At 39.7% G+C, this 27,985-nt stretch overlaps 1 protein-coding gene across 1 annotated transcript; it reads left to right on the plus strand.

Annotated features, from left to right (window-relative positions):
- The first annotated feature begins 25 nt into the window (after positions 1–25).
- Positions 26–27,040, plus strand: EIF5B (eukaryotic translation initiation factor 5B). The gene is made up of 24 exons (XM_069970876.1): positions 26–164; positions 8,413–8,529; positions 9,227–9,308; positions 9,574–10,201; positions 10,921–11,132; positions 11,828–11,978; positions 12,376–12,474; positions 12,641–12,730; positions 18,235–18,294; positions 18,612–18,916; positions 19,097–19,204; positions 19,841–19,951; positions 20,284–20,351; positions 20,984–21,125; positions 21,242–21,373; positions 21,948–22,130; positions 22,213–22,374; positions 22,510–22,641; positions 22,739–22,870; positions 23,137–23,213; positions 24,188–24,352; positions 25,063–25,201; positions 25,525–25,686; positions 26,322–27,040. The coding sequence occupies exons 1-24, from the start codon at positions 130–132 to the stop codon at positions 26,427–26,429; spliced, it is 3,600 nt and encodes a 1,199-aa protein (XP_069826977.1). The 5' UTR covers positions 26–129; the 3' UTR covers positions 26,430–27,040.
- Positions 27,041–27,985: the final 945 nt, after the last annotated feature.

Genomic DNA, 27,985 nt, shown 5'->3' on the forward strand with positions numbered 1-27,985 from the left:
CAATGACCTGTGACGACAGGCCGGGAGAGTGATGTCGCGCGCATGCGCAGAATAAGGTCCCAGCAGCTTGTGGGCACCATATGCAGCGAGGAGCTAGAGCCGGGATAGAGCTACACTGACATAGTCACCATGGGCAAGAAACAGAAGAGCAAGGCCGAGGAGAGGTAAATAGAGCGTTAATAGATTATGCGTCCAGCTCTCCCCACTGTCCGGGCAGGTGTGCTGCTCTAAGGGGAAAGGCCTAGATGAGTGGCGGCTACCGGCTGCTCGTGTCCGGGAGGTCCCAGCACTGTGGGCACAGGATGAGGCCACAGCTGTCTGCGGGGGACAACATGGTCACAGGGCTGCCACCTGTGTGGGTAGAAGGGCCCTGTGCCCCGGCTGGAGGGTAGCCCTCCCATGGGATAGGCCCGAGTACTACCTCACCTGGAGGAGGCCTCCCACAGACTGCATGGGCAGCTGGCATATGGGCTATATAGGTTGTTGTGTATAAGTGTGCCCACGTGCTGCTCATGTGATAGGAGGCTAGTGTTACCTGTTATCAGCCAGGCAGGGATCCCCTAAACTACAGAACCCATCATGCCCTGACAGGAGTTGTAGTGGGTGCTCCGCCATATATACCACCATCAGGGCTCAGGTCTTTTTACATTATCACAGACAATTTTAGGGCCCATTGATGTGTATTGGGCTATTTATCTGTGCCACAGAAAGATAGCACTAGTCCTAGTACGGAGCCTGGCTATGGCATTCCCCAATAGATGTCTATGGGATCCCTGTTTTTCACGGATTTGACATCTGTGAGTCTGTGAAAAACACAGGTGTGATGTTCTATCTAAGCCGGTTCCGTTTTTTAAAACTGTTTAACTGTATTAAAACAAAGTACTGTACAATTTGTATTGGATCCACAAAGAAAACGGACCAGGATTACAAAAAGGGATGCCATCACAGATGTTTAGCTCAGTGATTTTTCCGATCCGCGTTTAGGTCCGCTATTTTTATTCTGTAATCCGTGATAAATTATCTATTATTAAATCTGTGGTGCATCCCCTAAAATGCCAAAGCGCTACTTAATAAAGTTGAGCTAATAAAAAAAAAAATGTAACCAGCTTGCCCATATTTGATCCGCCTTTCAGGAGACCCGTGGGTGACTGAGTGGTAGCAGTAGAAAGTTGCCTCCCAGCTCGATGATTGGCTCATTGAGCATGCAGTATCATGCAGCTGTTAGGGCCCTATTACATGGAGTGATGATCTGCAGAATCAGGCCGATTATCACTCTGTGTAATAAAGACAATGCTCATCAGCTAATAGTGTCTTTAGGTCAGGACCTCAAATCATCAGGTGTACATTGCTATGTGTAATAATGATCCGCAGCCGATGATAATAGTATTAAATAATAGAGTATTTACTTACCTTACCACCTTGCCTGGTCTCTGCAGCTCTGTCTTCTGTTCCCTTCCAGTCCAGTCTCTGCACTTACAAGGTCGCTCAGCCAATCACTGGCCAAACAAGACCGCAACCAGTGATTGGCTGAAAAGCTTGTCAGTGCAGAGACCGGAACAGAAGGCAGATCTGCAGCTGCAGAGACCGGAGAAGGCCAGAGGACACGGGGAATGTGGTAAGGTATGTAAATACTTTATTATTTTACACTAAAGACAAGGGCTGCACGGATAATGTCCGTGTAGTGCTTTCTGCCTGATAGTCGCCCCATGTAACACATGTTGCTCAATAAACGAGCGCTGATCTAGCAGATAGGTACTCCTTTACACTTTATGATCGGGCCGTGTAATAGAACCCCTAGGGTTCTATTTTACACTCTTAGGCTACATTCACACATCTGTTGTTCTGTCCGCAATTGCGGGCACACAATCGTGGACAGAACATAGGACATAGCATCAATGGCCCTGTTCATACGTCCGTATGTGTGTACGGGGCTGCGATCTGTACTGCACTGTAATGCAGACTGCATTTTGCTTCCCAGATCGCTATAGTAATGAAGTGAGAATGTAGTGCTCTGTGCTTCATATGCACATTCGCAGTCCGGGCTGCACTACGGGTGTGTGAATATAGCCTCAGATATCTGACCGATTTTTTTTTTTTAAGCCAAAGCCAGGAACAGACTATAAACAGGCAACAGGTCGCAAAGGAAAGATTGAGATTTCTCCTCTTTTTAAATCCATTCCTGGCTTTGGTCAGATATCTGTGTGTTAGCTCTTTGAATCGTTGCGGCACTGTAGTGGCAAAGCCACACAGGTCAGTGCTGCAGTGATTAAGAATTTCCGTGCTGCCGACAATGCAAGCAGAGATAGAACTATAGCTTTTCATATTACAGAAATCTAGGCTTTTCATATTACAGAAATCTAGGCTCAGGGACACAGGTAAGTCTATGAAAGCAGCACAGGTGCATGGAGATGATGCAGATAATGTCTCCTGGGGTTGGGTTACCAAGTCGATAGACAGCTTACCCATCCAAAGAGAGGAGATCACATGTCCTGTGTCTACAAAGGGAGGGTGACGAGGACGCTGAGCATGGTCTGAGTGGACTTAGAGAAAATTATTTTAGACATCCAGAACAGGTAAATATGAGGAAAAAAAACAGGGAAAGGGTGCAAGATAGGTTATACCTGTATTATTAGACATAGAGTGGTATTGGGAAGTGAGATTGTTTAGAATATTGTTTTTGCTCCCTGGACAACCCCTTTAAAGGGACTGTACCATCAGGCCTGGGCTGAAGCACTGGAGGCAGGCTGATCCACCCCCAATGGGAGGAAACCCTCGCCCCTCTATGATACGGATCCATTGATTCTAATGGAGCAGTGTCATAGAGGGGCGGAGGTTTCCTTCCACTGGGAGTCCCCTGTCACTTACCGATCGGGACCCCCGCATTGTGACTGCGGGGGTCCCGATCGTTGTAATGGACCAGCGGAGGCTCAATGAGCAGATCGCCTATCACACTGATCAATGCTATGCCTATGGCATAGCAATGATCAGTGTGTATAATCCAATAAATGTATGTAAAAGTCCCCCAAAGGGACCTAAAATGTGTAAAAAAAAGTAAGTCTTTAAACACTCCAAAGCCCCTCCCCCAATAAAAGTTAAAATCTCCCCGCTTTCCCGTTATATAAATAAAAATAAACATATAATATACTGTAGCGTGCGTAATTGTTCGATCCATCTAAAATATACCAAGCGTCATTGCGAACGGCGACAGCATAGACGAAAAGAGGAAAAAAAAGTGCCAGGATTACCAATTTTTTTGTTACATTATGTATAAAAAAAAATCATAAATGATCAAAACATCCGATCTTCACAAATATGGTATTTATAAAAACTAGAGATCATGGTGGAAAAAATTACACCCCATACAGCCCCGTAGGTGAAAAAATAAAACCGTTATAAGAGTCACAATAGGCCCATTTTATTAATAATTGCAAAAACAAAAAAAAGGATTTAATAAAAAAAATATATAACATTAGAAAATCTGTGTAAACCTGCATATGGTTGTGTTCGGGCTGAACTGTAGAATAATGGTATCGTGTAACTTTTACTGTATAGTGCAATACGTAGACACAGGAACCCCCCAAAAGTTTTGCATTCTTTTTTCCAATTTCATCAGTTTATATTTTCATAAATATTATTTTTGGGGTTCCATCATACATGTTATGGTAGAATGAAAGACGCCATTACAAAGTACAACTACTCCTATAAAAAACAAGCCCCTACATGGCCCTGTAGATAGCAAAATGAAAGTGCTACAGTTCTTAGAAGGGGAGGAGGGAAAAACGAAAACACAAAAATGAAAATTTGCGTGGTCCATTGGGTCATTTTGGGCCTTGTCCTCAAAGGGTTAATAGAAAACAATTTTTCCTTATGTGGAGTTCCCCCTTAAAGGACAGATCTATGGGGCCCAAAAGTAGACCTGAAGTGTCGATTACTTTTATTTCTTTGCATGTCAGGATATTTATCCTCACAATTCCTTTTTGTCTAATAATTCATAATTCTGATGGAATCCACATTCATCATGTAAGTGTCAGAGTGTAGCACCATGATAGTGTGTTCTCAGGTTGATAGCTGTTGTGTGGTTTTGAGTAACGTGTTAGAAGTTTGTAGATTGTTTCTTTGTAATCTTTGTTATAGTTGTGCTGAGCTCATCCTTCCTGCCCGGCCTGTGTTGGGGTTCTGCTGACGCTGTTTAATGCTGCTGTGCTGATAATGTTTCCGAATAGCTACTCATAGGGAGACATTGTGACTGTACCTGGTGTATAACTAAGCACAATTGTCTGTTTCAGCCATTATATAACAACATACAAAGTAGTCATATTAAGCTGACAAATGTTTATATTGTTGAATTGTAAGTATTAACATGCAAAATTATTTACAAAGAAATCTAGTGAATAGGTGCTGACTTGCAGTTATATATCGCCACCGCTACACAATGAACGGACATATTTACTGTGTAGTGTGGCTGCTGAACAGCTGATCAGCGCGGTTGTTAGCACCTTACCTATCAGTAATGGACTAGTTATCCTGTGGATATCTGATTAGTAATTGTTGTCCCCAAACCCCTTTAACTATTAGCTTTAAAGAGAATCTATTGTCTAGATCAGTGCTTCTCAATTCCAGTCCTCAGGCCTCACCAACAGGTCATGTTTTGAGAATATTCCATACAAAAAACAGCCGTGATAATATAATTATATCACCTGTGAAATACTAAGGAAATCCTCAAAACATGATCTGTTGGTGAGGACTGGATTTGAGAAGCACTGGTCTAGGGGTGTGTCTGTGTGTGTACATATAAATTATTATTATTTTTTTTATTTTTTATTCTAGGGGTAGCCATCTTGCCTTAGGTGTTTCAACAGAATTTAATGACATGCTATATGCAAGCTTCATGGACATAGACACAATGCACATCTTCATATCCTGTTCTTTGAATGGGACACATTTATGAGCATGCGCTGTGACCTTTTATAGAGGTCATTCCACAGGAGAGGGATAACAAGCTGATTGCTGGTGGTTCAAACACTGGCACGCCCCTAATCTGATGACAGGGATTCCATTGTCCTAGTAAGGAGGAGAGTGGACACTTTGGCCTACACTCCATTTGTTCACAATGGGCCGCTAAAAGTTTCTGAGCGCTGAATTTGGAAACATACCTTTTTCTGGCCAGATTTACTTAGAGGTGCACACACTCCTGACCAGGCAAACTTTGTGCCATGATCTACGTCTGTTTGCAGGTGTAAATCAGGGTAAGTCAGGTGCTGGTGGAGGCAATGCCTTCCAGTGCCCCTCTGTCTGCCCGTCAGGCAAGAAAGGGTTATGGCAGGTATATGGAATTGAGAAGGTAAGACTCTGCGCCTTCCCCGTGGTATACACCACCGGTGCAGCTTTCATAAATGCCCCCACAGTGTTTTGACTAAGGCAATTTTATCACATGGTGTCACCGCACGTGGCACAAACTGGGCATCCACCAATAGTCTTGTGACGTTGCCGCGTTTGATTGACAACATTGCACAGCTATTGGTGGCTGCGTAGGGACAAGGTTTCAGACCACAATGTGGAAATGTGGCCTAACGCTGCTGTGAACAAAGAGTAATTGATACAAGCTTATTGCCACCTGGCCGTGCATTGGAAACCTGTGTGATCCTGTCACATGTCACGATGAAGCAGACAATCATTAACCAGAATATCAGCACAATAAGGAATCTGTCTTAGGGTACAAACCCACTTGACGTATTTGCTGCGTGAATCAGTCTTAAAAATAAGCAGGCAAAACGCACTTTGGCTTTATACAATTGTTCTGTGTTAAAATACGTAATTGCGTATTTTTGAAGCGTGAAGCTACATGCGTTTTTCGCACAGGTTGTTAACAACTGATGCTTTGTTAACAACAAGCTTCACGCTTCAAAAATACGCAATTGCGTATTTTAACGCAGAACAATCGTATAAAGCCAACCTGCGTTTTGCCTGCTTATTTTTAAGACTGATTCACGCAGCAAATACGTCAAGTGGGTTTGTACCCTTACTGTATATTTCATAACTGCTTATATAAAAATAGCGGTTTGCAGTATTTTCTTGGAATCGGTGCCATTTTTGCTATATCTCCTGTTTAATATATAAATGAGGGTCTGGGTGGTCTGTGGTGGGATTACATGCTTCCCATTGGCCTGTCCCACTTCATAAATATAAAGGCAGTGTTCTGTAGTTATGTCACTCCAGCTGGTCATCCCTGCAGAGCTCCAGATCAATATTCTTCAGCATTATTGCTGCATGGGAGGTAGTATTCCCAGGCAAGTAAGCATGGACAGTTAATTAGTTAAACAAGTTGAAAAAACTTACAGGAAAAAACAATCTGCGGGAGACTAATGCTGCGTTTGGGCGAATTATCGCTTTGTGTAATCGATCGTTTAACGATTTTGAAGCAACGATTTGGCTTTTATAATGATCAGCGTTTAGACGAATAAATCGTTAGAAAAATCATAAGAAAAATTGTTATTGTGATCGTTTCTAAGATCGCTTAAGCCCATCTTTTACACAGGGTGAAACTTTGAAAGCGAATTTTTAGATAACGATGAACGACGATTTGTGAACATGTTGAAAGATCAAAATGAACGATTTTTGATCGTTTGTAGTGTTTACACGAAACAATTATCGCTCAAATGCGAAAATTCAAACGATAATCGTTCCGTGTAAACGCACCATAAGGGTCCATTTACACAGAAAGATTATCTGACAGATTATTTGCCAAAGATTTGAAGCCAAAGCCAGGAATGGATTTGAAAAGAGGAGAAATCTCAGGCTTTCCTTTATGACCTGATCTCTGTTTAGAGTCTGTTTCTGGCTTTGGCTTCAAATCTTTGGAAGATAATCTGTCAGATAATCTTTCTGTGTAAATGGACCCTAAGGGCCCTTTTACACAGAAAGATTATCTGCCGAAGATTTGAAGCCAAAACCAGGAACAGACTATAAACAGAGATCAGGTCATACATAAAAGCCTGGGATTTCTCCTCTTTTCAAATCCAGTCCTGGCTTTGGCTTCAAATCTTTGGCAGATAATCTGTCAAATAATCTTTCTGTGTAAAAGGGCCCTAAGTCTGTTAACTGAGGCCATATTCATTTTTTTTTTCTTCACAATTAATCACCCAGCCCTAGACCAAAGAATAAAGGCATGACCCATTTATGTATGGATGGTATCACTTATACCCTGTAATTGTTTATCTAAGTAGTTTGCCTCTTTTTAAAACTAAGGTATAAACATATTTTTGAATGTAAAACATGTTAAGGCTATGTTCACACTACGTACATTTCAGGCAGTTTTTGGTCCTCAAGTCAGGTCCTCATAGCAACCAAAACCAGGAGTGGATTGAAAACACAGAAAGGATCTGTTCACACAATGTTGAAACTGAGTGGATGGCCGCCATATAACGGTAAATAACTGCCATTATTTTAATATAACAGCCGTTGTTTTAAAATAACAGTACATATTTGCCATTAAATGACGGCCATTCACTCAATTTCAACATTATGTGAACAGATCCTTTCTGTGTTTTCAATCCACTCCTGGTTTTGGTTGCTATACAGCCTCAAAAATACAGCCTCAAATATACGTAGTGTGAACCCAGCCAAAGGGTATGTTTACGTGCAATATGTTTTTGGCGGTACACCTGCTTGCATTTGGGCTTCAAACTTGTAACAAAAGACAGATTATGAAGCAAAGCCACTATGCAGGAGAATGCACCCTATGATTCTAGTTAATGGACAGCAGTGAAATGCCGTTTTATGCAGAGTTTGGGAAGTTCCCTCTTTCTGACTCAATCTCTTGCAACCTTCTGGAATGCTATATAAGAGAGGAGGGCAGTCCTTTCTCCTCAGCTCCCGGCTAGCACTAGAAGATAATGCATTCAGCTAGGAAGGATTTTTGTCTATTCATTTGTGCGTTCATTTCTTTATTTCACAATGTTTTGCATGTTATTTTACAATCTAAAATGTGGAGCGTACTTTGTTTTCTTGTTTTATTACTGATTTCTTGACTGCTATTAATGTTTGTATTGTACTTTACTTTGCTATGGATTCTTAGCCTTATTTCTACCATGATGCCACTTGTCATCTCCTAGATATTAGATTTGCTTTGTGTGTTTTTTTTTTTTTTTTTTGTGTTCTCCACTTTCCTATCAGTTTTTCTTGACTTCACACCCATTGCCTTATCTTCCTTTCTTTCTCTGATTTTATACAGCACTGTAGTCATTCATCTAAATCAGGTAATATTATGTGTTAATAATATGGTGGTAGATATTTGTATCCTAGGTTGCTGACTATTCATGACAGGTCATGTATCTTGTGATTTCTGGAGAAAACTTTTTTTTCCTTTCATGACCACAATATTAAACTGAAATACTTTGCTTTCTCTTTCTTCAGCGGCAAAGACGATGTTGACCTTGATGCTCTTGCTGCAGAGATAGAAGGAGCTGGAGCTTCGAAAGAGCAAAAGGGTAAAGCCAAAAAGAAGAAAGACAAGAAGAAGCAAGATTTTGAGTGAGTTCAGTTTGTGTCCTGGCGTGATGTCACTTTTTTTAGATTAATGTGCTAATATGCTGAGGGGTTCTTCTCCCCACTGCATGTCAGGTTTCTGAAATGTTTGTCCTGGTGTGCCTATATAGTGAAAGTGAACGAAAATGTATTTCATTCTGGTTCAGACGGCTTGCAGATGTGAAGTTCTGTCCTCAGGAAGTTCTTCTGTCCTCACTTACAGGAAGTCCTGTTCCTGAAATTCTACAAAACTTCCTGTATTTAAAAAAGATAGAAAAAAAATATTTAAAATAAGAAATAAATGAAGAATGCTATTCATTGCTGATTCCATAGATTCATTTTTTATTGCTATATATTGCACATACTAAAGTTAAGAATTGTGAAAAAAACTCAGCCTACATGATGGGAAATGTAAAATGAGGCACGCCACATCACTTTGATAGGTCTGACCATAGGGGAACCTACCAGTCCTGCACAGTAACACTTCTGACCACTGGTTGTACTGAGAACTGTAGAACAGCCCCATTTAAATAGGATCATGCTTAAATCCTCTGTGCAGCACTTCTGCGCAGAAAAAAAAAATGTGTTGAAGGTGACGCAAAACACTAAACCATCACAGCGATCCTTTTATTCTGAGGATTGGTGGTGATCCCCATGGTCTCCCTAGGAATAACAGTTTAAAAAAATTCTGATTTGTTTGTAGTGAAGATGATATTCTGAAAGAACTCGAGGAACTGTCACTGGAAAATCAAGGAGGAAAAGCCAATAAGGATTCTGTTCAAAAGGTAGGTTATCAGTACTTTTGGGAATAGTAATAAGCTTTAAAAGCGAGCTAAATGAAGCGGTGTATGTACCCTATGTGGTGTGGGAAGCAATTTATTCTAAAACGTTACTACTTCCTCTAGCAGGATTTCAGAAAATGTAATGTTCCCTGGTTAGGAACATTTATGTACCTCTAGTACAATGATGCAGTAATGGTTGGAGGTGGAGATAATTTGATTACTATAAATATGCTAAAGAAACCTTTAACAAAGTTTGTTTGGATTGTAGAATCCAGAAGTAGAAGAAACAGAAGCTTTCCCTACAAAGCCAGAGAAAAAGAAGAAAGGCCAGAAGGGTAAGAAAGTCAGCTTTGATGAAGATGAAGATAACAGTGACGAAATGGAAAGCAAAAATGCAAAACCCAGAAAAGCTGAAAAGCCTCAAAATCTGTCAGAGAGTGATGATGATGATGATGATGAAGATAGTCCTTTTACTAAAACTTCTAAAAAAAATAAAGGCAAAAATGAGACGGCCAATAAAAAGGCTCAGATGTCAAATGAAGGTAAAGATCCTGGTAAAGAGAAAATAGACATTCCTATAGATAGTGATGAGGACTCTGATGAGTTCAGTCGAGGTAAGAAAGGGAAGAAGAAAGAAACAAAAACTAAGCCTGTAACCAAAGCTGACAGTGAAGATGAAGAGGGGGATTTCAAGATAAAGACTGCTGCTCAGAAAAAGGCAGAAAAGAAGGAACGAGAACGAAAGAAAAAAGAGGAGGAAAAAGCCAAATTAAGAAAGCAGAAGGAAAAAGAAGAATCCGAAGGTCCTAAAAAAGAACCTGAAAAAGTAACAGAAGAGGCTGCCCCCCAAAAGGACAAAAAAACTGTAGTGGAAGCAGAGGCTGCAGAAGATGAAGGTAGGTGCACATTTGTGTTAAAATTACTGAAATTATAGGTAACCTATATTGCCTGACATACTGCACTAGCAAAACTTAAGCTGTGTTCCCACATTGTCTTATTTTAGTCCAAATAACGGCCATTATTATGAACCAACAGCTGTTTTTTGCACTAAGATGGCCAAAAAAAGATGTGGGAACATAGCCTTCATTACGGCCCTATTACACAGAGAGAATATCTGTCAAATCAGGCAGATAGCTCCCCGGGTAAAACAACTAGTGATCAGCTGACAAGCAAGCAAATACTGACTTGTCGGCTGATTGCTGTGTTTCAGCTTGATAAAAGATAATTTGCAGCTGGTTTCACATCTTCTCATGTAATAAGTAATGTGTGGCTGACTGCTGATTTAAAGCAAAGAGCGGCAAGTGGTGTTTTTGCAGTCATGACCATGTGATTATCGAGCAGTGTAATGGGCTCCGTAAACAGATTGGCGCTCGCTTTTATCACGGGTCATGCCGTGTAATACAGCCTTTCTCTAGGCACATGGCTCAAGTTTTCTGCAGATTTATTTGTCGTGAACACTGTATTCTCATATTTGAATAGCTTGGTAATTGTTAGTCATGTTCTGCATAAGTGACCCTGTTTGATTGTCTCTACTGTGGAGGCCCTGGAGGTCTCCTGAAGGGTTTACAGAGCAGCATAATTACCTACTTATATTTTTATTTGATATCTCATACAGACGATGATGGCGACAAAAAGAAAAAAGACAAAAAGAAGAAGAAAGGGGAGAAAGATGAGAAGGAGAAAAAAAAGAAAGGGCCAAGTTCAGCCACAGTAAAAGCCATGCAGGAAGCTCTTGCTAGGATGAAAGAGGAGGAAGAGCGACTTAAAAGAGAAGAAGAGGAGAGACTGAAACGTCTAGAAGAGCTGGAAGCCAAACGTCAAGAGGAGGTACTTTGTTTGTGGATAGAGATTATATAGAGCTATCTTGCAGACTTTATTCCTTAACAGTGTTTAATAGTGGGGGCCATGTTTTCACTATGAGCTCCATGGAATGTGTGACTTATACTGACGCTTGAGAAGGAATCAAGGCAGTTGGCACCTTTTTTCCCCTCTCTTACCTCTAAGATATTATTGTTGCATCTCTGTAAGCTGAAATTCTCAATAATTGCTACAACTATGTCCTCTCATGTTTGCCAGCATGTTTTTTGGGGAAAGCTGTTACCACAGCAGTATAACGTCTCACCTGCGTGGTCCAGTAATGTTTTATGAGAGCACAAGTACAATATTTCATTTTATATTATATCATCCTACTTAGAAACAAGCCAGTAAATGTCAGTAAGGTTGTTTTTACAACTGTGCTATAAATGTCTAAGGTCTTCTCTGTTGGTTCTATCACCTAAAGGGGCAGGCACTGCATAGTATTATTTCCTCAACAAAAAGGAACCATGATTGATTGTAAATCAGTGGCCCTGGTATGTACTATTATGATCCATTTGTATTATTTTTCTGGCTCAGTATTTAGAAAAGGAATATAGGAAAAGTTATAGAGCCCATGACGAGAGCCTTGGTAGTGACGTTACATGGACTAAAATAAAACAAAGACCATGAAATCTTTTGAGTTTGTTACTTAATTTGTTTTCTAGGAACGATTAGAGCAAGAAAGGAAAGAAAAGAAAAAGCAGAAAGAGAAGGAAAGGAAAGAACGCTTAAAAAAAGAAGGAAAACTGCTGACAAAAGCTCAAAAAGAGGCCCGTGCTCGTGCTGTGGCTACACTGAAGGTCCTGCAAGCACAAGGTGTGTATTTATAGATATAGATCAGATACATTCAGATTTTTATTTTATTTATTTTTTTTAGTGCCAAGGGAAAGCATGGTGGCTTAGTGGTTAACACTGTAGCCTTGCAGCGCTGGGGTCCTGGGTTCAAATCCCACCAAGGACAACATCTGCAAAGAGTTTGTATGTTCTCTCTGTGTTTGCGTGGGTTTCCTCCTACACTCAAAACATACAGATAGGTGAATTTAGATTGTGAGCCCTAATGGGGACAGGGAGCAATAATTGGCAAAACCTATGTAAAGTGCTGGGGAATCTGTGTGCGCTATACAAATAAAAGCATTATTATTATATAGTATGTACTGTTTTTTTTTTTTTTTTTTTTTAATGCAATCTACAACCTTTTTCTTTTCCAATACAGGTGTTGAAGTGCCGTCTAAGGACTCTGTGCCAAAAAAAAAGCCGATCTATGAAGACAAAAAGAAAAAGAAGCAACAACAACAGTCTCAAAATAAAGAAGGTAAGTTGAGCCCCCCGGTCTTTTAAAAGTGACGATCTTCCTTTTGCTATTGTTGTGAGGCTTTTTAAATAGCTATTATTATCGATTATTATTTTTTTTTTGTATTATAGTATATTGATTTTGGAGCAGATGAATTAATAAAACTGAATGTTTTTGTATGTTTCAGAACCTATGGAGGCAAGTTCTCCAGTTGATGACATTGTTGAATCTCCAGTGCCAGAAAAAGAAGAGCCCTCCTTATCTGCAGAGCCTCCAGGTTAGTGAAAACCTTCAAATTAATTTCAGTTCTTGGTTTTATGCCTAAAGAATATTAGATATACTGTATAATCTCTTGAGCGTTACTTGTGGCACTGTCCTCTGTATATGACTTCCCAGCTGATGGCAGCTACAGAACAATTTGTGCATGAGAGGTACCAAGGATATTCTGTAATTATTAGGGCTTAGTACCAAGGTCAAAACCATATCTCTACCTCTCAACACTAGGCTAAAATACTTAGCAGTCGGTTGTATCCTTAACCCCTTAAGGTCCAAGCCAATTTTCGTTTTTGCGCTTTTGCCTTTTCCATTTTATGTTTAAAAGTCCATAGCGCTTGCATTTTTTCACCTAGAGACGTATATGAGCGCTTATTTTTTGCGAAACCAATTGTACTTTGCAATTACAGGCATAATTTTTCCATAAAATATGTTGTGAAACCGGAAAAAAATCATTTGCGCTGTCAAATTGAAAAAAAAAACGAATTTGTTTTGATTTCGGGGAGTTTTGCATTTACGCCGTTCGCCCTATGGTAAAACTGACTTGTTATGCATGTTCCTCAAGTCGTTACGATTACTATGATATATAACATGTATAACTTACATTGTATCGGATGGCCTGTAAAAAATTCAAACCATTGTTAACAAATATATGTCACTTAAAATCGCTCCATTCCCAGGCTTATAGCGCTTTTATCCTTTGGTCTATGGGGCTGTGTAAGGTGTCAGTTTTTGCGCCATGATGCGTTCTTTCTACCGGTACCTTGATTGCGCATATACGACTTTTTGATCGCTTTTTATTACATTTTTTTTGGATTTGATGCGACCAAAAATGCGCAATTTTGCACTTTGGTTTTTTTTTGCGTAATTACGCAAATTACGTAATTGCGTAATTACACCGTTTACCGTGCGAGATCAGGAATGTGATTAATTAATAGTTCGGGCGATTACGCGCGCGGCGATACTAAATATGTTTATTTATTTATTAATTTATATTTATAAAATGGGAAAAGGGGGGTGATTTGGACTTTTATTAGGGGAGGGGATTTTTTATTAATAAAAACACTTTTTTACTTTTTTTTTTACATACACTAGAAGCCCCCCTGGGGGGCTTGTATATACACAGCAATGATCTCTCATAGAGATCATTGCTGTGTATATACACAGCAAAGATCCATGAGATCGGTCATAGATTGCTATGGCCTGCTGCAGGCCATAGCAATCTACTGCCGAGCCGGGATCAGCGTCATTCCGACGCTGAGGCCCGGCACGGGCAGAAGAACGGATCTCCCCCCCCGTGATCGCATCGCGGGGGGGAGATCCGTCCCACTAGACACCAGGGATGTTGTGCATAAAGCACTTCAATGCAGCTGTCAGGTTTGACAGCTGCATTGAAGTGCTTAATTAGCCGGCGCGGCAACGGGACCCGCGCCGGCTAACAGAGGCACTGCCCGGCTGCACGTGTCAGCCGGGATCAGCGCCGTTCAGAGCGGGGTCCCGGCGGGACCCCGCTATGAACACCCCCCGCGGCGCCATGACGTATTAGATACGTCATGGGTCGCTAAGGGGTTAAAGGACAACTCTAGCCAAGAGTATATTTTTTAATATGTTATTAGTTAAGGAAAGTTAGACAAATTCCTAATGTACATTAATTATGGGAAATGCACATAGTGCTATTTCCCTTAATTGAGTAGATCAGGGAGGCTTCAAATTCCCTAAAAAACGAATCAGTTGTAATTCCTATGGAGTGTCCAACAGGGGTTTTCAACTATATGTAGAAGTCTTTGGCACTGTATTGTCTATGAAAGAGTATGTAATGTAAACTACCCTTTATTGATGGACTTTGTTTATGGAATAATTTGGGAAGCAAGGACACTTGCTCCCCAAGTGGAGAGCACCGAGCAGAAAGGGAGAAAGGTGCTGGTGCATCTAACTACCTCCCCCCTCCCTCCTCGGTGCAGTGGGACAGGTACACACTACTACCACTCCTCCGTCATCTGCTCATAGTATGAGTAGATGATGGGGGAGTATTACCATGGAGATCCTCATCACCAAGCCAGCAGAAGCAGAGTAATGCTCTGAGAAACCTTGTGCCTGTGTATACTCTGTCTTTTTTTTATCATATTTTCACTCTAAATGATTGGCCTAATTCAAGTAACACAGCAGGGAAACCTTGGTTTAGAGTCTTACGGCTTTTCTGTCAGGGAGTCAACGGTGTTGTTTTATAGACAGAATACAGGCAACCATTAATGGATGGATCTAGATTCTTCTCTGTACATATCTGAACCTTGTTTGAAGGAATGAATAATACATTGCAGTTTAAAAAGACACTAAATCAAATTCACCATTCAGTTGTACTCTGGGTCCAAACGCTATTATTAATATAATCAGTATCCTCCTCCACACCAAGACGGGTAAAACAGGCGCAGGCCCAAGGGGTAATGGTGATATAAAATATCATAAAATTTATTAAAAGAATTCCATCAACAACGCGTTTTAAGAGCGGTCCGGTCTCTTTATCAAGTGTCTAAAGAGACCGGAGCGGTCCCGAAAAGCGTCATTGCTGGCATAATTCTTTTAAATAAATTTTACAATATTTCATATCACCATTTGCCTTTGGACATGCCCCTGTTTTACCCGCCTTGGAGTGGAGGAGGATACTGACTGTCTAAATCCTTGAGGGGATTAGTCTGGAGTGGCTGCGGTTCTTTCTCATGCTATCAGTAAGAGTTGTGCCTTACACCAGCACAACCTACTCGGGTGAGAGTTCTATGTGCTTACTTTCACCACTTCAGCCGTGTCTGAATTACGCTGTGGAGCGCTGTCTCATATTTTATTATCAATATAGGACACCTCCCCATTCTACCTTGATAAGAACAATATTGTAAAGGTCTGGAGGAACTAGTGTGGGAAACTCTAGCTACCTGTAAATCCCACTGTGCTACCCCTTTTGCATTGTACGCCCTATGTATAAAGCAAATCCTATATAGTAGAGACCTGCTGACAGGTTACCTTCACATGTTGGTAAGTTAACTTTATAGCGATGTGTTAATATCTTTTACTTATAAAACTGAAGTGTTTCTCACAAACTTTCCAGACGTGTTTTCCCAGTGTGACTCTAATCAGGATAGTGGGACAGATAAAGAAGGTATTATGTTACTGTGTGACGCATGGCTACATTTTTGCTTGTTGTGCCTTTTTCTTACAATCCTGTAGTTTTTTTAGTCATGTAGTTAATAGCTGTCCTCTAGGCATGTGTAAGCAGTTGCTATAGATTTAGCATTCTAAAGATCTCTAAAGAGTGGCTTTAAACATCATTTGCATGATAGTGTTTTTTTATTTTTTTTTTGTGTACTATTTCCAACAGTAATATTTCTACAACAGTAACAAGTCTTTACATGTGAATTTGGCTGAGCATAGATTTGCCACATTACCTGGACGCTAGTCCTTTTTCTTTTCACTGACAGAACAGCCACCGTGTTAAATAGCCACTCTTATTTCAACTTTGCATAAGTTCTGCCAAAATTCATCTTGAGTAAGGAGATTATCAGCTTACTGAGGGGTCAAGTTACAGGCTGCCTGTAAAAGTCTGTAAGTAAATGATTAGTGCAGGAGGTGAGGCTTGGGAAAAGTAGTAACTCATGGTAAGTGATGTACCAGTGTATCTCAGTAGATTTAAATATTAAAACATTTCAGTTATTTAGTTCAAAAAGTGAACAATATTAATGTATGACAGTTATTTATTTCAAGTATTTATTTTAATGTTGATAATTATGGCTTTCAGCTAGTAAAAACCTAAACCAGTATCTTAGCAAATTAGAATACTCTAAAAAAATAAAAATTTTAAACTTGTAAAATTGAAGATCAACACAAAACACCTGCAAGGGTTTCCGAAGCCTTTAAATGGTCGCTCAGTCTGGGTCAGTAGACTCTACAATCATGGGAGCAGTTTTCCAGAAGACAGTCACTGACACCCTCCACAAGGAGGAGAAACCCCAAAGAAGACTTTAGGGGAGAGTCACAAGGAGTGGATTGTGGCTGCAGTCAGGGCTTCAAGAGCCACCACAGACGTTTTCAGGACATGGGCTACACCTTTTGCAATCTTGGGGTCAAGCCATTCATGGCCCATGGAGAATGTATGGATCATAGAAGGACTGATAGAGAATCTGTATGAAGAAGAATATGGACGCCAGACCCAACATCAACCCGCTATCAAAATAATCTCTGCTTCCATGACTGTTCAGTAGTGCCTGATGCTGATCGCCTCCATATCATACCCCTACCAAGTATATTGCATGCATATACTCCAAGTACAGTTCAGTAGGCCTACATTTCTGTATTCAAAGAACTCTTTTTAATTAGTCTTTTAATTATTTTATTTAATTCTCTATTTTTCTGGAATACCACCTTTTTAGGTTTTCATTAAGCCATAATTATCAGCATTGAAATAAATAATATAGTTTCAGCTTTTCTTTCTGTGTGTGTAAACACTAGATTTATCTTCACAAAGTATTTTTCTTGTGGACTCTGATGCATATTTTGTGCTGAAATCCACCTCCTATTGATCAAATTAGCCTCACACAGATTAGGCCCATTCATTGGGGAAATTCCACTATGTGTCCGCCGCAAATCAAAATCTGTGACCAAAAATCAAGGATTTATCGGCATCAGTGCACATGCACTGTCCAGTCTAAAGGTCCTCATACACCTTATACTTTTGCTGGCAGTAGCCAACACTCTTGGCAAGTTTGGCCGTTGGTATAGGGTGTATGGGGCTCTCCCGACCAACATCAGTGACGTCACACCATAGGCAGTATGCATGTTTTCCAGGCAGCCCTAGGGCTGCATCCATTTCTGCACCTGTGGATATAGACTAACTTGCTGAAATGAGAATATTTATTTAAGTACAATTTCACTAATTTATGTGCAAGCTTTTTATATGACTTTGCTTAAAGTGACACTGTCACCTCCTTTGTGCATTTTGACATCTCTACACAGGTGTAAAGGGTAAATTTTGCGTTTTTCATACCTTATTTCAGATCATATGTCATGGTGTTTGTTCAAGTAAAAAGTGTCCTTTTATCAAATGCAGATTGTATTAAGTGGGCGTGGCCTCGCAGCATTAGCGCCACTTAGCCCTGCCCACAACAGCACCGTTGACCCGCCCCCTCACCGACCATTACCTGCCAAGGGGGCGGGGCCAACGGTGCTGTTGTGGGCGGGGCAAAGTGGCACTAATTCCCCGATGCCACGCCCACTTAACACAATCTGCAGTTGATAAAAGGACACTTTTTACTTGAACAAACACCATGACGTATGATCTAAAATAAGGTATGAAAAACGCTAAATTTACCCTTTACACCTGTGTAGAGATTTTAGAATGCACAAAGGGGGTGACAGTGTCACTTGAAATCCAGATGAATTCATCCAACACATCGTGACAAGGTAGATGAGTTTTTCATTAAGGATCCTACTCCATCTAACTGGACTGTTTCCAAACTCTTTTAGAGAAAGAAGATGACATTGGTGTAGATGACTGGGAAGCCAGAATCAGTGATGAAGAAACAGGTCTGTCATTTTTATTTTTATTTTTTCCTCTAAATTTGAATAGTTCTATACATTATCATGTTTTATTGACCAATTTTCCATCTAGTGTGTGTGTGTGTGTGGGGGGCTAACAATTCCAATGTAATATATAATAATTATCACCCTTGTCACAGCAGCTTCACACTTGCGTGTCTATAGGAGAATGTTAGCTAGAATGGCAACAAAATCAGCAACAACTAAGCCTTCCCTTAGGATTGATACTAACCGGACAAGAAAACTTACTTTTATATTTAATCATCTTCTCTATCCTATGTAAAACTATCTTGTTTCCTCGACAGATACAAAAACTGTTCATATAGAAGTTCAGGAGAAAAATGAAGAGGAAGATGAGGATGAAGACGAGGATGAGGATGAAGATGATGATGCCGAAAGTGAGGAAGAGGATGATGATGAAGGAGATAGTAGTGAAGATGAAAAATCTGCAGATGAAAAACCGGAAAAGGCAACAGAGTCTTATTCTGCTGCATCCAAGCCAGCTGAGAAGAAGCCTGTTGTAGAGCAGAGCTCTGAGTCAGAGTCTGACTCCGATGATGATCGTACCAAAGAAGAACGGGCCTACGACAAGGCAAAGAGGCGAATAGAGGTGATCATGATTGTTGGCCTTTTTGCTTCTGTTTACATTGACGTGTTATCTAGTTATGGTTTTTATATGCTGATCTAAACCTAATACAGAAGTAAAGATGTCCTTTAGGTTTATTTCTGTATATGTACAACACTTATCTAGCTATGGTTTTTTCTAAGACACGTTATAATCTAATTTTAGAAACGACGTTTGGAAAACCAGAAAACCATAAACATTCAAATTCTACGGGCACCAGTTATTTGTGTACTTGGGCATGTAGACACTGGAAAGACAAAAATCCTTGACAAGGTAAGTTCTTATTAAAGTGATATCACTTACAAATCATGCCAGAAGTTTTAGCGTGGCTGTGGGGATAGAGCTGGGGTAACAAGTGGATTGGTGTATCCTTCTCAGAAGGTGTGATTTCCTATTTTTCACTTAAGTGTCAGTTTCTTCTCGTGGTAGCAGTCTATACCCTTTGGTCTCCTGTATCCGTCAGTGAAGACTAAGAGTGATTTTATGTTGAGTAGAGAAATCCTCTTATTTACTTACCAAACCCCTGCTGCTACCTTTCTGACACTCACGTGGTCCCTGCTGATAGCCTCTTCCTGGTTCCCACCTTGCGACACCGGACATAGCTGTAAATGCCCACTTGGCTAACTGTTGGTCACGGCATTGGCCTGCCTAAGTGAGTGGCTAAGTATATATTTCCAGCTATTCCCTGTGGAATGAGATGAGACCTGCAACTTACATTCAGTGAAAATGCGGTGGGGATAGTTGTAGTTTATGACAGAGGGGAAATTGGCGAGGAAATGAAATTGCAACACCTATCGTACTGTACTTCCATGAAGTTATTATTTTCATGTAAGGTCATAGATATTTCTCATTAAAACTAAATCCTCTGTTCCCATTGGCCTAATGATATATTTTCTCCAATGCCTATAGTTACGTCATACTCATGTGCAAGACAGTGAAGCTGGAGGTATCACTCAGCAGATAGGCGCAACCAATGTCCCCTTGGATGCAATAAAAGAACAAACCAAAATGGTTAAAAATGTAAGTACTCCTTTAAATGATGGCTGCATTAAAGAGTTCCTATCACTAAACTTTTGACATATCATCAGAAGTCTGAGATTTTTCATAGACTTCCATTGACTTACAACTGACAGATATTTCAGCCAGCCGGAGAGTGGATGGCGCTGCTGCTATGTCCTTTCCTTGGCTATATCTTTCGATCAGAGGAGGTCTCCGCTCTGATCAATAACTTTTGACATGCCTGATGACTTGTCAAAAGTTATTTGTAGTGACAATGCCCATTTAACAATACTGATATCAAGCAAAATCTGTTCATACTGATATTCTGTAATCTGTTTGTTTTCTAAATTCAGTTTGATAAGGAGAACATAAAGATTCCAGGAATGCTCATCATTGATACACCTGGTCACGAATCTTTCAGGTATATTTCCAACCTCTTCCGACTTTCTACTCATGTACTTCACTCCAGCTTAGATAAGGCTCTTTTCACTCCACTTATGTGGTGTCAGTTTTCTATATGCAACGGGAATTACACCAGCACATATGGTGAACGTATACATAGACCTAGAAAAATTTTATTTTGGCCACAGTTTGGGTAATTTCTGGTGGGTTTCACAGTTTTCTGCAGGATGACACAGAGCAGATATCTGTGCTATATTATGGGAGTATATGTATGGCATCTGTCCTTTTTGTAATTGTCAGGGAGACCCTCAATGCATACCCCCGTGAGACACCACAAAAATGTGGTCTGATAAGATGTTAAGACTTGTAAACATAGTAGTGCGCCTAGACACCTAGTATATACTCTGTTTGGTTACTGTCTTACAAATAAGTGGACAGCTACAATACCAGACACAGCTCATAGGACCCTAAAGCACCTTTTCAAACCCCCGTTTCCAATTTGTCTAATATAACGCTGGTTGTTCTTGGCTAGTTAAGTGTCTCTTACATCTGTAATGTTTGCCATGATTCTGATGTCTTTGTGCATGCCTATAGGCTTTGTCATTACAATTTTACAGTAGTCTTACCCTATTGTTTCCTAATTTTTTTAAGTAACCTGAGGAACCGTGGAAGCTCTTTATGTGACATTGCCATCCTGGTAGTAGATATCATGCATGGGTTGGAGCCACAGACCATTGAATCATTAAATTTATTGAAGACTAAAAAGTGTCCTTTTATTGTCGCACTAAACAAGGTACAAAATCTTTTTCTTTTTAAGCCATTTTTTCCCCATTTCTATGTTTGTATTAAATTATTGTTCTGGATTATGGCATTTTATATTTTTCTAATACATGCACTTTTTTCTTCAAGATTGATAGGTTGTATGACTGGAAAAAAAGTCCAGAAACTGATGTTGGTGCTACATTAAAGAAACAAAAGAAAAATACGAAGGATGAGTTTGAAGAGCGCACTAAGGCCATTATTGTGGAGTTTGCACAACAGGTGACTAAAGAGTGATTACATAAATAAATTCATTCATGGATTGCTGCATCTTACATTCCCTACATCATTAAGTGACTAATCTATGACAGATGAACAGTATTACTATACTGTAAAAATGATTTATAAAATAGATTCCACTTAACCCTTTAATGATGCATGATGCTTATTTTTGTTATAGAGTCAATAATAGGGTATGGAGAGGACTCTGGATAGAGCCTGTTTCATATCTGGTGACCCCTTTCAACAGCTGTGGACTATCTCTAATAGCCAGTACAGAGTGATTGCCATGCTGGCTATTTAATGTAAAGCCATCATGGCATTGAAATGGATGAATGACAGGTGCCGGTCGGCAACGTGTTTGCGAGGTGCCAATGGTTCCATTCACAAGCAAGATGTCTATGCTTCCTGCCATGCCTGCAGATTGCAGACGGTGTAAACATCAGGTCTTTAGCCTCAGATACCTTCTACTGTTCTCAGAGAAAATGAGGCAACGTATAACTATGTAAAGTTTGTAATGCTCATCTGTGTAATAAACTTTATCTCTGAATTTAATTGAGATTCTTTTCTTTTTAAGGGCCTGAATGCAGCTTTGTTCTATGAAAATAAAGATCCCCGCACTTTTGTGTCATTGGTCCCAACCTCTGCTCATAGTGGAGATGGCATGGGCAATCTAATCTCCCTCCTTGTTGATCTCACTCAGACCATGCTTAATAAGAGACTGGCACACTCAGAAGAGCTGAGAGCTCAAGTAATGGAGGTAATGGGAACACTTACTGACATTTGTTTCTTGTATAAGATCTAATTTCTATCCATACTTAATGTATTGTGTAATTCACTAGGTAAAAGCTCTTCCTGGCATGGGTACAACCATTGATGTGATTTTGATCAATGGTCGGCTAAAAGAAGGGGATACTGTTATTGTTCCTGGTGTAGAAGGTCCAATTGTAACACAGATCCGAGGACTTCTGCTCCCTCCTCCAATGAAAGAATTAAGAGTAAAGGTAATTCTTCCCCCCCCCCCCCCCATTTCTGCCTGTATGGTGATGCTGTGGCATCAGTAGATTCATTTAACATTTAGTAGATTAAACATCTTGCCTGGCAGCAGTGTGTCTGAGGTGTTTCTTCCAATGTTTTAGAATCAGTATGAGAAGCACAAGGAGGTACTTGCAGCTCAAGGAGTGAAGATCTTAGGCAAGGACCTGGAGAAAACCTTGGCAGGTTTGCCACTTTTGGTTGCTCATAAAGATGATGAAATCCCAGTGCTGAAAGTAAGTTTTTTTTGGAATTAATCACTCATCTATGACATTTAGACTGTTCTTCACTTCTCAGAGAATGTTCTAAATTGTGTCTGTGCCTTTTTGTAAGGATGAGCTTATCCACGAGCTGAAGCAGACACTGAATGCCATCAAGTTGGAAGAAAAGGGAGTTTACGTGCAAGCATCCACTTTGGGCTCCTTGGAGGCACTGCTTGAATTCCTGAAAACATCAGAGGTGCCGGTACGTGTTTAGCATTTTATTTTAGCCAGGGCATAAAATACTGAACAGTGAAATCCTGTCTTCATATAAAGTAAGTTATTGTCTCCTGGTGTAAAACCTGTACTTTCATAGGAGATGTACTCCTAGGAGTAAGCACGTGGGAGCAGAAGATGATATTGGACTGACTATCTATGAAATCTATATACATATGGGAATTTTTATTTCAGCTCTGACCTATTAACTATAAGTTTCTTTTTGTGTTGACTTGTTTACTTTTTCCCATACAGTATGCTGGAATTAATATCGGACCTGTACATAAAAAAGATGTCATGAAGGCCTCTGTGATGTTGGAGCATGATCCCCAGTGAGTTTTACATAGAACTTTTTTCTTGTACAGAATATAAAATGGGAAAGTTGGGGTGTTACTGGGTTCACCTACCTGCTATGTAGGGAAAAACTAAAATAGATTAACCAAAAATCACGGCCCTTGTCAACTTTAGGTTATAATCGAACTAGGGTTGCACAACGCATTTATGTTGATCTCACACGGTGAATTGTGTAAATTGGGGGGGTGGATTTCAAATGCCAAAATTGCAGATTGTTTGCCACATTGTGTACCAAAACAGTGGAATGTAAAGCAGTCAACAAATTCCCATCTATGTCAAAGTGATACCAATAAAATCTAGAGATCATAGCTTGGTAGCAGTTTCCATACACCACAGAGCATGATGCACACATTGCCTGATACCTGCAATGCCCTCAGCTCTTGCTCTTCAGTGCCCTCCCTCTGAACTGCCCCTCGTAAAGACCAGCCCGAGAAGGCTACACTAAAAACAGTGTTTTTTTCCCTTTTTTTTTCTTTATTTTTTATTTCGGGCCAAATATCATTAAGGTATCAAAAATTGCAATACAACATGAACAATCACATTTTGACATTTTTGGCACGTGTTGCAACTAAAATAAAGTTATGTAATTGTGAGATATTGCAGGTGCTTCCGCATTAAGTACACTTCATTTCCACCTGCTCTGTTTTTGTGATTATATAATTGTGCATGCAAGAGTTGTGTGAAACTCAACTAAATTTTACTTTATGCATGACCAACTTCTGTTTTTCTTTGGAACATGTGACTCATCTGTGCATTAATGTGATTAATTTCCATGAGAGTGGCTTGTAATGCTTCCCTTCCCATGCAGCAAGCTGCCACCAGTCTCCGGTAATTTGGAGTGCCAGTGGCGCATTATACTTAGTTATGCAAAGATTTTAGGTAACCGTTTACTTTCGAGATCACATAGTATGAAATTGACATTGTTTGTTTTTTTTCCTTTCCCCCCCCATAGGTATGCTGTGATTTTAGCCTTTGATGTTAGAATCGAAAGAGAAGCTCAAGAAATGGCTGATAGTTTAGGTGTACGTATTTTTAGTGCTGAAATCATCTATCACTTGTTTGATGCCTTCACTAAATATAGGCAGGATTACAAGAAACAGAAGCAAGAAGAGTTCAAGTAAGTACACAATGTTTGGGCTACCACTTCCTCTTCGCTTACCAGAATTAAGTAATTTTTGCCGTGAAGCAAATGGTAATTAGTTTTTAGAGCTTTTTTCTTCCTTGTTGATAAGGGATGTGGCTTTAGATGCATCACTGTGCACCAAAAAATGCACCAAAAATTCTGCCATAATTTAAGCCAACTTTTAGGTCTCATGCACATTGAGGAAATTGCGCGGATAAACTCCGGCATATTCCGTTGCTTTCATTACTTCTGTCTTTTATTATGGAGATGAGTGATTATCACCCTTTGTGGATAAAAATAGCTGTTCAGCTGATATGAATGTGTCATAAAAGTTGCGTGGGGACAGTTATCCCAACAGCAAATAACTGTTCACATAAGTATACTACAATGAAACATATATAACACTGAAACAAGTCTAAGATTGCGTTACTTTAGTTTTTCTGCCTACTTCAATATTTCTGCTTTTGATAAAATAAAAAAAAATTATAGCAAAAAATTAGAAAATTCTTTAAGGAACAATATTTATTTTGGACCACTGTAAGTAAAAGAAGTTCAAGGAAAGTTGTCATTTTTAAAAGCTAAGAGGTGACATGTGAATGTTATAGATGCTTAACATAATTCAATACAGAATTTTTCATTTTGAATGTTCTCTATACCTTTATTAACCCAGTTCTGTTTTCTCTTTTCTCTTTATTTTTTAATAGGCATATTGCTGTTTTCCCGTGCAAAATGAGAATTCTTCCTCAGTTTATCTTTAATTCTCGAGATCCTATTGTCATGGGAGTCATTGTGGAAGCTGGTCAACTCAAACAGGGAACACCCATATGTGTACCAAGTAAGAATGTAAGTCAACATTGTGGTATGATCCTATTGGTTGTTTTGCTACTATTTATGGAATTCTAAGAAATGACTTTGCATCCATGGTTTAATGCTTATCATTCTACAATAGGAGTCCAGATACCTTGTTACCAGATTCCTTAAGTACTTGCCCTATAAATTAGGGCATTGGGCAGTGTGTAGTTGCAGAATAAGTTATATAGACTGTAGAAATGAACCTTTCCCGCATATTAATATAGTCGCTGGTGTGGACAAACATGTAGCCAGTAGACAAGGACTTCCTTTGAATAAGTAGCCTTAAAGTATAAAAACTACATTTTATGTTTTAGTTTGTAGATATTGGAATTGTTACCAGCATTGAAATTAACCACAAGACTGTAGATGTAGCAAAAAAGGGCCAAGAGGTTTGTGTGAAGATAGAACCTATCCCTGGAGAGTCTCCAAAGATGTATGGAAGACATTTTGAAGCTACAGATTTCCTGGTTAGCAAGGTAAGTTATGTAGTCTATTGCTGTGATTTTTAAAATGTGTGTTTGGGCATAATGTCAAACTGTACATTTAGCCAATCATATTAAAGTGCTTCTAAATTTTAAACAAACTTCTAAAATGTCATAGAGACTTTGCTCCTTGACACCCCCCCCCCAGCTCTGCCCTTCGCCCCTAAGCTCTTCTGCCTCTTAGTTCTAGCAACCAGTGGGTGTCTCAGCAGCCAGACCCCCACCGATTCTGACATGTCAAAAGTTTGTTAAAGGCTCTCTGCCAGTGCATCACTATGGGCAAAACCTTTTCTAGATGTTCTTGTCACACAGTAGATTATGTATTGTAATCAGTGGCTGTAAAGGTGTGTTGGTAGTTTGTGTGTGCCTAGAACTTTGTCTCACAATTCTGGTATAGTAAGCCTGTGGTAAATCTGCAGAATTCTCAGACTTAAGACTGATAGGCTTCAAATTTACCAGTCTTAGACAGACCATGTTTAGTTGAGTATTCTCCTGCTCTACAGCATGTGATTATTGAATACTACATTTTAGACTGTCGTCTACTTAGAGTTTCTGTTAATTGTATCATTTAAAGGTGGCCTTTTTGTTGTGTTGTATGGTAATAATCTTTTGTTTTGCTCCCGTTTTAGATCACCCGGCAGTCGATTGATGCTTTAAAAAATTGGTTTAGGGATGAAATGCAGAAAACAGACTGGCAACTCATAGTTGAATTGAAAAAGGTGTTTGAAATAATTTAAAGCTTTTTTTTTTTCTCAACTGTTGTAACTTATGAGACCAGAGGAGTTATAACCCGTAAAGTGTTGAAGCGTTGAAAGGGGAAAAACAGAGGATACTGAACCTGTGGTTTGGAAGAAAAAAAATAAAAGTAGTTTAAATTTGTTTTCCATGAGAAACCAAGAAATTTTACACTGGTTTGACAGTGCTCAATTTTACACCCCCACAGTTCCAGCGTGCCTGCCCACCCAACCATACAAATCACATACTGGCTTCTGTTTTAAAAAGGAAACAATAGTCCCAATGTTTTATTACAGAGTATCTGTTTTTTACTTGTAAAATTGGCACTGCTGCATCAATGTTCTGCAGCATCTAATCTTGGATCTTTAGATGTAAAAAAAATATGAATTAAAAGTCATTATTTATGCATATTCCCTGCCCCAGCACTGTGCTTTTGTTTTGCTTTGTGCCTACATTTTAAAGGTTAGCAAGAAAGCCTACTCTGTATCTGCTTCATGTTAATTGGTGATGTATAATGTACCGTGGGCAGCATTTCAGTGCTTGTACAGTTCCTGCCGACACTTCTCACTGTATTCATTACACACAGAGCCAGAAATAAAGTACATGGGCAATATTCGTAGTCTTTGTCATTTTATGTACTTAGTGTTTTATTTCCTTTACATCTTCACAGTTAAATGGTTTTATATAGTAAGACTATAGTTAAAGTTGTAAGTTTCCATACACTTAAGTTAAAGTCATGAAAAATATTTCTTTGTCCACAAATTCCCCTTTAACAGACTATATAGAGTTAAAGAAATGTGTTTAGGCTATCTACTTTGTACCTAACAAATACAATTCTCCCACTAACTGTTTTCAAATCATTTCACTTACAATTTATTATATAAAAAAAAAATCATGTGGGTAGAGATTTACATACACCGGGCTGATTGCCATTTAAATTTTGGGTTTGGTAAAAGACCACTGATATCAGGGAGACCAGCTAAAGACTACACTGTAGGCTGCTAGTAAAAGCACTCAAAACAGTGAAAACCTAGGTGCATTGCCCCCTGGGAAATACAAATATGCAAAAATATTCTGTGGACCCTCATTCAAGAGTCTCAAAACATGGGACTAGCCAGATGTCCCTCCCGAGAAGGACCTAGCCAGGGGGTGGCTTCATAAGGACACCACTAAGTTTTTTTTTTTTTTGTTAGAAAAATCACCACCAAAAAGTCTTGCAGTTTTCATTTCGGCCTCTAGGCTAGAAAAGTAGGCTGAGACTTCCTGTTCTGTACAGATAATTTGTTAACAGTGCCCTCCTTATCAACACAGACATGGTGGCACCTGTCGCTGTTCTCCTAACAGATTTCTTTTAACCAGTAAAGGAAATCTAGGTAATACATTCTCTTGAAGGTTCATCTGTTAGAACCATGATGTGCAAGTCTAAACACTGTAGCACTAGGCAGCCATCTAACTTCAAGAAGGAGACTTAGGGGGGCAACGCCGGACTTATAAATGCCCCCGCAGCTCCGGCGCTACGGGGATTTATGTAGAGGCGGACTGCCTCTACATAAATCCC

This window comes from Dendropsophus ebraccatus, chromosome 5, assembly GCF_027789765.1.
Source record: "Dendropsophus ebraccatus isolate aDenEbr1 chromosome 5, aDenEbr1.pat, whole genome shotgun sequence".
Classification (NCBI taxonomy): Eukaryota; Metazoa; Chordata; class Amphibia; order Anura; family Hylidae; genus Dendropsophus; species Dendropsophus ebraccatus.